General features: G+C 46.4%; 1 protein-coding gene across 1 annotated transcript in view; it reads left to right on the forward strand.

Annotated features, from left to right (window-relative positions):
• Nucleotides 1-12,487, forward strand: part of ACE (angiotensin I converting enzyme) — a 58,489-nt gene that overhangs the window by 22,140 nt on the left and 23,862 nt on the right. Inside the window, exons 3-10 of the mRNA XM_035136427.2 lie at nt 885-978; nt 1,931-2,074; nt 3,034-3,225; nt 5,647-5,744; nt 6,578-6,750; nt 8,134-8,357; nt 8,989-9,133; nt 11,990-12,088. Coding sequence (XP_034992318.1) covers nt 885-978; nt 1,931-2,074; nt 3,034-3,225; nt 5,647-5,744; nt 6,578-6,750; nt 8,134-8,357; nt 8,989-9,133; nt 11,990-12,088 — 1,169 coding nt within the window. The remainder of the gene's footprint in view (nt 1-884; nt 979-1,930; nt 2,075-3,033; nt 3,226-5,646; nt 5,745-6,577; nt 6,751-8,133; nt 8,358-8,988; nt 9,134-11,989; nt 12,089-12,487) is intronic.

Raw genomic sequence — 12,487 nt, forward strand, 5'->3', positions numbered from 1 at the left:
ACACATACTAAACTACACATTTATTATACATAAAACAGGGCAAAGGAAACATGGCATCTCTCCTTGCCGTCTTCTCGGAGAGAGACTGAAAACAAAAGCAATACAGAGCGGAAGTTCCGCTCACGCCAGCAATCTATGCTGGGATGTAAACAGACATGTGACACGCAACAATCCCATGTTTGCAGCAAAGGGTGGAATGGAATTCCCAACATATCTGTCCTTGCTCACCACCCTCCCCTCCCATCACTTTTTAAGGCTGTGAAGGGTTGCTTCTGTACACCTCTACTGCCCCCTGCCACCCACTTTGCATTTCCCATTTTCTCCCAACCCACTTTGAATTTCAGGCCTGTCTCCTCTTGTTCCTTTGAACATTCATGCCTTGGCCAGGTTATGGTGGTGAAAACACCAGAGTCCTGACTTCCGCTCCATGGTGTGTAGCGTGGCCTGATCAGGGTCTTGATGGTGCAGGCAGCATCACCACATCAAAGTCATGTGAGAACAGCAGACTTTTATGCTGAAACAAATGAGACTCACCCAATAGCTTTGTACTTTCAATAATGCAAGATTACAGGGGAAACGAAGGTGTTTTTGGTCCCCTTCCTGACCTGGCTGGCTACAGACACCTAAGTTTCAAGTTCATAATAAAATAAATAATTTTGAACACTACTCAGGAAGCCTATGTTTGAGGCAGCCTCCCTGGGTGTCCTTGCCGTTGCCACCAGGCAGCCATTCTCTGTTGAAACTGTGATAGATCATAGGGTACGAAGCAGAACTGAGGTGTGGAACAGGTAACATTGGGGCTGGGCTAAAAAGGAGTGACTTTGCAGAACTAGCAGGTATGGGACTATCCCACTAACCTGGACTACTTCTCTTTCCTTTCTAAGTATAACACTATTCTGAGTGAGATGGACAATATCTACTCCACTTCCAAAGTATGTCTGCCAAATCAGAATTCCAGCTGTTGGGCTCTAGAACCAGGTGTGTATCTTCAAGTTCTCATTAGCGTAACCTTCCTACACCCCAATCTACGTGATTGCTTTCAACATGGAAGCAACTCAAGAGGGAGGTGATTTGTTGAGATCTGAGGGCTGTGTCAGAAATACCACAGGTCTCATAGTCACTGTGACATTGTAGTGGCATAAAATGTCACATGCTTCCTTTGATGTTTACAAATATTTACGTGGTGCTTATCATGCCACAGATTGTCTTGGTTCATATTCTACTACAGCACTTGTGGAACATGTGGCCATCCAGCAGTAGTAGTAGTAGTAGTAGTAGTTGTTGTTGTTGTTGTATTCCAACTCCTAGCCACTCTAGGAAGCTAACACAGCCACTGGTGATGGGTAGTGTGAGCTGTAGTCCCAAAACCCTCAGAGACCCACAAGTTCTCAACTCCTGTGCAACAGCATGCTTATTTTTCAAGTGTGGAACCACCTTGCCCCCATAACTCCTGACATTGCAAGAGTTGAAGAGCCTGATTTATTTTGAGCCCTTAAAAATGTTGTCTTCCTTTAATGTGTTCCAGCCATTTCTTTGGCCACCAAATGTACCATTGGGTACATAAGGGCTAGATTAGAAATTATGTGTAGCAGCTGTGTCCAAAGGTTTACATATTTCAAAAACGGGGGCACTTTTGAGAGAAGTTACAAGCGCTCAGCTGCCAGCAATCCCAGAATTAGTGTTTCCCAATTTGAAAGACAGAAACTAGTGATGTAGAGATGCTTCTCAATCTACCACTGAATCAAAAATAGCCTCAAACTTGAGGGGAGGGGACCCCTTTGTCCCTGAACAATAACACTGAATAAATAGCACTGCCCTTATGATGAGGCACATCACCCACAAAATGGGTTCTTTTCAACCTGTGACTATTTTCTGTTTTTGTTTGTTTGTTTGTTTGTTTCTGGTCTCTTCTCCCACACTCACTTCTCAGAGATAACGGACATCATGGCCACCTCTCGCAATTACAGGAAACTGCTCTATGCCTGGGAGGGGTGGCACAACGCAGCCGGAAATCCTCAGCGGCCCAAGTATGAGGAATTTGTTGTACTAAGCAACGAGGCCTACAAAATGGATGGTGAGATGCTTTAAATATGGATTGGGGGCTGGAAATAGGAAATGGGCCACTCATGGGATCAAAAGACTGCCTTACGAAGAAAGCTGCAAGCAGCCGGGGCATTTTAGCTTAGGCAAAAAGGTGACTGAAAGCTTCAGAGAAGGCTTGAATATTGTAGCTCTCCCTTGGTAAAGGTAAAGGGACCCCTGACCATTAGGTCCAGTCGTGGATGACTCTGGGGTTGCGACACTCATCTTGCTCTATAGGCCGACGGACCCGGCGTTTGTCCGCAGACAGCTTCCAGGTCATGTGGCCAGCATGACTAAGCTGCTTCTGGCGAACCAGAGCAGTGCACGGAAACGCCATTTACCTTCCTGCCGGAGCGGTACCTGTTTATCTACTTGCACTTTGACAGGCTTTTGAACTGCTAGGTTGGCAGGAGCAGGGACCGAGCAACAGGAGCTCGCCCCGTCGTGGGGATTCAAACCACCGACCTTCTGATCTGCAAACCCTAGGCTCAGTGGTATAGACCACAGCACCACCCGCATCCCTGTAGCTCTCCCTACTGCCCTCCTTTTAGAAATGTATTCCCCATGTTTCCTAAGACAATGGGTCTGCCATGCCAGAGTGAAGCCACTGTGATCTGATGATTCATGGTGTGTTACCTCAGCACGTCCATTCTCAACTGATTTCCATCCCATTTTGAAAGTATTTGAGGGAATGGTGAGCTCACGTATCAACATGTTTACGAGAGGGTCACCACCGCATCAATGAATTTTGACTTACCCCACCACACAACCATGCCAAAAATGATCGTGTGAATTGGCTTTCAGTTTGTGGTTGTGTGCTCTGTGCCTTTAGAACAGGTAGACATTGAACAACACGGATATATGATGTGGTGCGGGAATGATTCTCCAACCTTGTGTTGAGATTATGCATGTGTGACTTCCTTTGGGTTCTGTGCTCTTGTTGGTGTCCAGGCTTCAAGGATACCGGTGACTATTGGCGCTCCTGGTATGATTCACCGACTTTCGAGGATGACCTGGAGCAACTCTATCATCAGCTGGAGCCCCTTTACCTAAACCTGCATGCTTTTGTCAGGAGGAAACTGTATGAGCGGTATGGCCCAACGTACGTCAACCTGAAAGGCCCCATTCCAGCTCACTTACTGGGTAAGATGGCAATAAAAAGGGGGGTGAAGTGGAGGTCATGCTAGATAAAATCAGGGTGGCTCATTTCTGAATGCATGAAGTGTCCTGCCACACTCTACACAGGCTGACCAGTCGGGCTGCTTGAAGCTATTGAGTCTCATCAGTGCTAGAGATGATGATGATGATGATGATGATGATCTAATCGCTTTTCTCAAAAATGTGACCCAAAATGATTTACAAACACAATTGAAATAGGAAAAAACCAATTGCAACAAACAAAAGCAATAAAAACCTTAAAAACCAACATCTATAGCAATAAAACTCTGGTCTTAAAGACCACTACAAGAAGCCACAAATGCTTTAAACACCATCACATCAAGGGTTAAAAGTCCAGGTTAAAAGGGGGGGGATTACATGGCACTGAAAAACAGGTAAAGATTAAGGGATCATAGCTCAATGAGTAGTCAGTAGAGCCTCAATATGGGGAGAGCATTCTACAAGGGGAGAGCCATCACTGAAAAGGCCTATTGTCACATTGCCACCCTCCAGACCTGTACACACAGGGGGACACAGTGAAGGACCTCAGATGACAATCAGATGGTTGGGTTTGTATGAGGAGATGTGGTCCTTGAAGTAATGGGGTCCTGCACAGCTCCCCTGCACTTTGAATGGAGCCTGGAAACTAATTCATAGCCAGTGCAGATGTGTAAGAGTTGGTGTAAGTTTTGCCTGTCCTGTCCTGGTCAACAATCTGGACAGCGAATTCTACACCAGCTGCAGTTTCTGAACCATCTTCAAAGGCAGCCCCATTTATAATGTGTTGCAGTAATCCAACCTAGAGGTTGCTAGAGCCTAGACCAGAGGTTTTCCACCTTTTTGAGTCCACAGCTCTCTTGACCTACTACATTATTTCTGCTGCACTCCTATGGGGCTCAGAAGCCCTGTTATGTCACCTGCCTGCAAAGCTGATAGCCTCACCCTTTTTCAAACACCCTCCCTGGTGGGGTGTTTCCTCAGCCTCTGTCCTTGAGAGTCTTCCGGTCAGCCGCTGCTGCCGCCCCTGGTCTCTGAGCTGCCCCCACTGCCCCAAAGAGAGGTGGCTCCTCAAACTGCCCTACAAGGGCCTGGGACTTGTCTGTCCATTCCCAACAGCAAGGACCGGCAGACTAGCTGGCTGGGCTTCCTCACCCGCTTGCTTGCTTACTGCAAGGCAGCCTCGGCTCCTGGCAACCAGCACCCCCTGACCAGCCCCAGAGGCACCATTTTCCTGCTGAGCTTTTAGCCAGGGCTGCTGCAACAAACAGCTGTGCAAGCCTTTGGGAGGCAGAGCTGCAAGAGGACATCATGGGAGGGAGGGAGGGAGGGAGGGAGGGAGGGAGGGAGGGAGGGAGGGAAGGAAGGAAGGAAGGAAGGAAGGAAGGAAGGAAGGAAGGAAGGAAGGAGAAGGAAGGAAGGAAGGAAGAGGCCAGTGTTGCCCACAGCACCCCTGACCATCATTCAAGGCACCCCAGGGTGCCATGGCACGCTAGTCAAAAACTACTAGCCTAGACAACAGAGTTTGAGGCAGCCCTTCCAAAATGCATCTGCCAAAGGGTGGGAAAATAATGTTCACAAGAAGCATAATCTCTCACTCTCATAAAAGCCAATCTTTCTGGATCTTTGGGCAGCCTGGGTTTCTTAGTTGTTTAGAGCAGTGTTTCCCAACCAGTGTGCCTCCAGATGTTTTGGGACTACAACTCCCATCATTCCTGACCACTGGTCTTGCTAGCTAAGGATGATGGGAGTTGTAGTCCCAAAACATCTGGAGGCACACTGGTTGGGAAACACTGGTTTAGAGCATGGCACTGATAGTGCCAAGGTTGCAGGTTTGATCCCCATAAGGAACTGCTGCATATTCCTGCATTGCAGGGGGCTGGACTAGATCAGGCTTCCTCAAACTCGGCCCTCCAGATGTTTTTGGCCTACAACTCCCATCATCCCTAGCTAGCAGGACCAGTGGTCAGGGGTAATGGGGATTGTAGCCTCAAAACACCTGGAGGGCCGAGTTTGAGGAAGCCTGGACTAGATGATCCTTGGGGTCCCTTCCAATTCTACGATTCTATGAGCTGCAAACCAGGGACACTGTCATGGTTGCCCCATAGTCCTGAGGCTGTTCAGACTACCAGCTACTATTAACGTAACAAAAAAAGGGCACATTGCTTGCATCCACATAATTAATGTGATATCTTCGATGGCCCTATGGGATCTAACAAGACTCGGGAAAGAAACCACGGTTATTTTTTTGCTTCCATGCCCCAAATGTGGAAAATTGACAAATATAGCTTCCCAGTGATATTGCATCATAAGCTGCTTCTTCTTCTTGCTATTATTCCCTATGGTAGGAAAAGGCTGAAACTAACTGTTTGTCTCAAGCTAAGCTGTGCTGCTTTTTGCCCCCTGCAGGTAACATGTGGGCCCAGCAATGGAACAACATTTACGAAATGATGATCCCTTACCCAAATAAGCCCAACCTTGATGTCACCAATACTATGAGGCAGCAAGTAAGGTCATCCGTGTTGTTATTACATATGCTTTTCTTCTTACATGTTTGCTGCTTTGACTGCAGCCTTCATATAGACAGCAGAGATTACAAGTGAAAACAGCTACATGCCTAAACATCACTGGGTGTGGGGTGGTATTGCTGCCATTCTGCAGTGAGATGCTGCAGAATGTTTGCACGCATTAGGGAAATAATGAGTACTCCCAACAACAGAATGCCTGTACAGTCGTACCTCGGTTTAAGTACACTTTGGTTTGAGTACTTTCAGTTTAGGTACTCTGCGGACCCGTCTGGAACGGATTAATCCACTTTCCATTACTTTCAATGGGAAAGTTCGCTTCAGGTTAAGTACGGTTCAGGTTAAATACAGACTTCCGGAACCAATTGTGTACTTAAATCGAGGTACCACTGTATTGTTATCTATTACAGGTTGAATCTCAACTTACCATGCTTAGACGAGTAGATCCATTGAAATCATTGAAATCCATTGAATTAGCAACAGCTAAAGACCCTGGTGTTGGGAAAGATTGAGGGCACAAGGAGAAGGGGATGACAGAGGACGAGATAGTTGGACAGTGTTCTTGAAGCTACTAACATAAGTTTGACCAAACTGCGGGAGGCAGTGGAAGACAGGAGTGCCTGGCGTGCTATGGTCCATGGGGTCATGAAGAGTCGGACACGACTAAATGACTAAACAAACAAAACCAAACAAACCCTTAAGCCCTGCTGATTTCATTCGTTCTGCTCTTAAGCATGGCTACATCTGGATCCAACCCAGTCATCCAAGAAAATGCATGCTATCTCATTCTGTGGGTGGGTTCTTTCCTTTCCTAGAATTGGAACGTAACACGCATGTTCCGGGAGGCGGATGCATTCTTCACCTCACTTGGCATGATTAAGATGCCACCTGAATTCTGGGAGGGTTCCATGCTGGAGAAGCCGACCGATGGCCGAGAGGTGGTGTGCCATGCATCAGCCTGGGACTTCTACAACCGCAAAGATTTCAGGTGCCTACTGCGTGTGAAAGGGCCTTGCCTTGGAAAGGGGGAACCAAATACAGTAGCTTCTTGGAAGAGAACCACAGAGGGCATTTACCCAGATCCTTTTAAAGAAACATAGGTCCTTTAAAAAAATGTCAACGTCCAGTTTTAGTAACAACGTGGTTCAATTTGAGCGGTACAGAAATGAAATGAATAATGATAATATGTACTAGTTTCCTCCTCTCAGAGCTACAAATCTCAGTACCCTTAACAAACTGCAGTTCACAGGGGTCTTAAGAGGAAGTCATGTGCCTTCAGTGTTCATTGGATGTGCTTTAAATTTATAGCGTGCATCAGCGATAAAACTACTAAACGTATAAAAGGTTTTGAAAACGTTTTCTGTGTGCTAAATCTTTCCTGGGGAACCCTGGGAACTATAGCGTGCAGGAGCACTTAACATTTTAAGATGTCTCGAATCCCTTGCAAAGCTACCGAGAAGGACTGGCGTTGCTAGGATTACATCTGTGAGAGCTTTAAACAGTTTAAATTCTTTATTGACAAGAGGGCAGGGGCGGACCTTGGTAATATGGTGCCCTGAGTGAGGACAAGATTTGCTGAGGACAAATACTTCTTATTTTCACAATATTTCCTTTTGGTGCAGTTGCTATTTTTAATGGATCTTCTAAATAGGTACCTGTATGAATATAGTGTTCGGTTTCTGTTAATTGGTTCTCATGGGAAACTTACAGATTCTTGCTTCACACAATTAACTCAAGGCAGTGTCAATTTACTCTTGGCAGAAAGCCAAGGTCTGCCTGGCCTGGAAACAGCTCTCTGATTGGTTAACGACCAGCACTGAACTCTGTTATCTAAGAATGCTAGCACAGTTGATTGTTGTTGGGTGTTAGGAGTAGGAGTGCTGCGTATGGTTGAAGAGAGAGAGAGAGAGAGAGAGAGAGAGAGAGAGAGAGAGAGAGAGAGAGAGGATTTATTTTGCTTTGCTTTGTATGCAGAAACTCTGCTGGTTTTATTTTCTTTTAATAAATCCTGTAAATAGTTATTCTGCGTCTAGCCGACTAGTCATTTCCACCTCAACTAGCTTCTGCGCTGTGCAGGAAAACTCTGCTACGTTTGGGCTAAATCCACTAGAGCTATGCCTGACACTTCAAAATTCTAAGATATAGGATGATGATGATGATGATGACTTAGCACCCCCTTGGCTCAGTGCCCTGTGCAGGGAAACTGAAGAGGGACTTCCTTTTCAACTCTTCTGAGGACTCCGTGTGTAAAAGGGAAGCAGGAACAACCCTTGCTCCTTCCAATCTGTCAAGCAGGTGCCCTATTAGCACAACTGATGCGTTTTAACAGAACCAATGTTGCATCCTCACCTTTCTGCTCCATACTTTGCAGGATAAAGCAGTGCACAACCGTCACCATGGAGCAGCTCTTCACAGTACACCATGAGATGGGGCATATTGAATACTACCTGCAGTACAAGGACCAACCCATCTCCTTCCGCAGTGGGGCCAACCCTGGCTTTCATGAAGCCATTGGCGATGTCATGAGCTTGTCCGTCTCCACCCCAACCCACCTCAAGAAAATTGGGCTGCTTGACCAAGCCACTGAGGACATAGGTAGCGTTGAGCACTATGGGTGATGTAGGAGAACTGTGGTGAATAGGTAATCGATGGAGTTGATGGGACATTTCTCAAGGGTCAGGTTTCCAGCTGAGATTAGTTGCTTTCGGGGCGTGGAGCCAGACTTGTGCCACTCCAGGGCTTCCCAGCTGCTGAAGAAGAAAGAGAAGATCCTAGACCAGGCATGGCCAAACTTGGCCCTCCAGATGTTTTGAGACTACAACTCCCATCATCCCTAGCTAACAGGACCAGTGGTCAGGGATGATGGGAATTGTAGTCCCAAAACATCTGGAGGGCCAAGTTTGGCTATGTCTGTACCTAGACTGAAACGCAAAATTTGCTCTGTTGGAGATTGGGGAGCCCTTCGTATTGACACCTGTTCCCCTTGGGCAACCCAGAGGGCAACTTTGTGCATGCTCAGGGTCTGACTGCTGCCATCCGTTGGGTTGGAAAGGAATTTCCTATAAAGTCAGGTGGGTCTTTGTGCCCCGAGGCTTGTGGTTCACTTGCCCAAGTCACCTCAAGCTGCTTACTCTGCTCTTGATTTGTGGCAAAAGATCTGCAGGGTGCTTATTCTGCTCTTATTCCAGCTCTGAGTCTTCTTCCCCTTTCCCCTTCCTCTTTGCAGAGAGCGACATCAACTACCTATTAAAAATGGCCCTGGAGAAGATCGCCTTCCTGCCCTTTGGCTACTTGATAGACCAGTGGCGATGGAATGTCTTCAGTGGGCGCACCCCTCCCAACCGCTACAACTATGACTGGTGGTACTTGAGGTAAAGCCCCCCCCCCCAAGCAGTGCAACTGTGGTGGGTGGGGGGCTGCCATGATGGCTGAGCAAAGGAAGCCATTATTTCAAGAAACTGTGTGAGGGGAGGGGTTTCCCAAGCTGATTTCGGGTGATAGGACTGGATTTCAAAATTGGGAAGGGGGAAGTCCATGTTTGTTCAAGGGACCCATATATCTTCTCAACAACTGTGTGTGTGAGAGAGACAGACAGACAGACAGACAGACAGACAGACAGACAGACAGACAGAGAAGAGGGAAAGAGAAAAAAAACTATGAGTATGTGTGAGTATAAAGGGGACCCAGGTGGCACTGTGGGTTAAACCACTGAGCCTAGGGCTTGCTGATCAGAAGGTCAGCGGTTCGAGTCCCTGTGACGGGGTGAGCTCCCATTGCTCGGTCCCAGCTCCTGCCAACCTAGCAGTTCAAAAGCACGTCAAAATGCAAGTAGATAAATAGGAACCATTACAGCGGGAAGGTAAACGGCGTTTCCGTGTGCCGCTCTGGTTCGCCAGAAGTTGCTTTATCATGCTGGCCACATGACCTGGAAGCTATACACCGGCTCCCTCGGCCAATAATGCGAGATGAGCGCGCAACCCCAGAGTCGGTCACGACTGGACCTAATGGTCAGGTTTACCAATGGTTTACCTTTACCTATGTGTGAGTTTTACACAAAGTTACAAAGGGAAAATATTCAGGAATTTATTCACATATTGCTTATATTCCCCTTTATAACCCCGAGAAGTTTTCAAAGCAGTTTCCCAATAAATCCTCAAACCTACAGAGGTAGGTAAAGGTAAAGGACCCCTGGACAGTTGAGTCCAGTCAAACTTGACTCTGGGGTCATCTTGCTTCAGGCCAAGGGAGCGGGCATTTGTGTGCAGACAGCTTTCCGAGTCATGTGACCAGCATGACTAAACTGCTTTGGGCACAACGGGACACCATGATGAGTGCCAGAGCACATGGAAACGGCATTTACACATCAGTACCTATTTATCTACTTGCACTGACGTGCTTTCGAACTGCTAGGTTGGCAGGCGCTGGGACAGAGCAACGGGAGCTCACCCTGTCATGCAGACTCGAACTGCCGACCTTCTGATCAGCAAGCTCAGGAGACTCAGTGGTTTAGACCACAGCACCACCCCCTCCCTATAAAAGTCATATTCAAGTCAGGAACATAAATAATATGGTGACTTCTCTGTTGCCGGGATTACTCAGGTAAAACAAAAACTGAAATAATGGGCTAATGCTGCCAATTTCTTCAAACGTCCAATACAAAACAAGCAGCAGGCAAGGGCACAAGATTCAATCAAGTTTCAATCAAGTATTATTAGTACAAAAAGAAAACAATAAGAGAACCATATACAAATGCTGACACAGAAGTCAATGCATGTAGTCAATACATGCTCAAACTAAGAAAACTCTGAACATAAGAAATTGAATATGTAAATGTATCAAAGCTGCATGAGAGAACCTTTCGAAATAAGAACTTGAGCATTGTGGCCTAAGCCAAGATAAGTGGTTTCATACGAATTTGAATGTATTAAACATAACAGAAAGCAGAAGGAGAAACTACTGAAGAAGCCCGTCATATGGGCGAAACAGGTGAAAAACGCCGGCAGCTTGTCTATTATTGACACTTTGTTCGACCTGCTGCCACCTTGCTGACCGCTACATAGCCTCAAAGACCATAAAGACTGGTTTGCCTTTCGGTATTTATTTGTATATGCTATCTGTTTGACGTTTGGTTTTGGCTTCTGTGTCAGCATTTGTATATGGTTCTCTTATTGTTTTCTTTTTGTACTAATAATACTTGATTGAAACTTGATTGAATCTTGTGCCCTTGCGTGCTGCTTGTATTGTATTGGGATTACTCAGGTGGCATTTCCTGCCCTGGTGTTTCCCTTCGGCTTTTGCCTACTAGGCAGCAAGGTCCACTGATGATCTCTTGAGGCAAGGAAGTGGGGCCGGGCAGCTGGATCTTGCTCAGCCCATGAGGGAGGGAGCTCTTCCCTCACTAGCGGATAGGCAAATGGTCTGAGAAAAATGTAAATTACTGGAGGAAGAGAGAAATGCACGCACATGTTGATCGGACATTGATTGACAAGAGTTTCAGTTTGCTCCCTTCTTTGTGCCACTTTCTTAGGGCAAGACCAGGCATAAACTGCAGTGCTTAGTAAGGACAACGGGTGGCACTTCCCAAACAGCCAACCATGTGGGGTGGAGGCAGAGTAACTGGGTGCAAGGCAAGAGAGGCAGTGTGGCAGAATGGTTAGAGCAGAGCTTTCCAAACTTTTCAAGTTGGTGACAGGTGACACACTTTTTGGACATGCATCATTTTGCGACACAGTTAATTCAGTTTGGCTAGCAAACTGGAGGTTAAGCTAACCCTTTCCAGCTCCAAGAGGAGCCCGGGGAGCGTTCGCGTGGCACACCTACACACTGCAGCCGACACACTAACGTGTTGCGACACACAGTTCGGAAAGCTCTGGGTTAGAGTGCTGGGCTATGACCAGGGAGGCCTATGTTCGAATCCCCACTCAGCCATGAAGCTCACTGGGTGACCCTGGGCCAGTCGCCATCTCTTGGCTTACCTCACAGGGTTGTTGTGAGAATGAAATTTGGGTGGGGGGGGGAGAGAACCAAGTACACCACCTTGAACTCCTTGGAAGATAAACGTGGTATAGAAATGCGACAAATAAATAAATATAAATAATAAACGGCATATCCATGACCAGCATCAAATCTAGACTAAGAACAAACAACCTGGAATCTGCTTCATTTCTAGAGACTTGTGCTAATGCTGTTCCGTTTCTTCTCTGCCCACATGGCCGCCTTTTCTCCAGAACAAAATACCAGGGAATTTGCCCTCCTATTGCAAGAGATGAAACCAACTTTGACCCTGGGGCTAAATATCATATACCTGGCAACACACCTTATATCAGGTACCGGGAGCTGAAAGAGTTGGGGAATGTGGAATGTGTAAATGAAACATGGTGAGCTTCACTGATGTGCTTGAGTGAGGCTGGTGTATACGCCTTCATTATTCATGGAACATCGAGTGCATTGCAACGTTCTGCAGTGTTGAACTACCTGAAGGTTCTGACAAGCAGATCTAAGGTGGTAGAGAAGGACGTGTTGAATTTTTCAACTTTCGAATTCCCAAAATGAGCGGTGCTAAAAAGTTGTAATATGACATGGGAATTCAATATATATTTTGGTTAAATTAGTATAATTTAGTTTTGCCTGGAAAGTAAAACGTGTGTAAAATTGCATAGAGAGCATTAAAAATTATTGCGAAGTACTTGCAGTTATATTATTATTACTATATTTTTATTAATGTT

The sequence above is a fragment of the Zootoca vivipara genome, chromosome 13 (assembly GCF_963506605.1).
Source record: "Zootoca vivipara chromosome 13, rZooViv1.1, whole genome shotgun sequence".
NCBI lineage: Eukaryota > Metazoa > Chordata > Lepidosauria > Squamata > Lacertidae > Zootoca > Zootoca vivipara.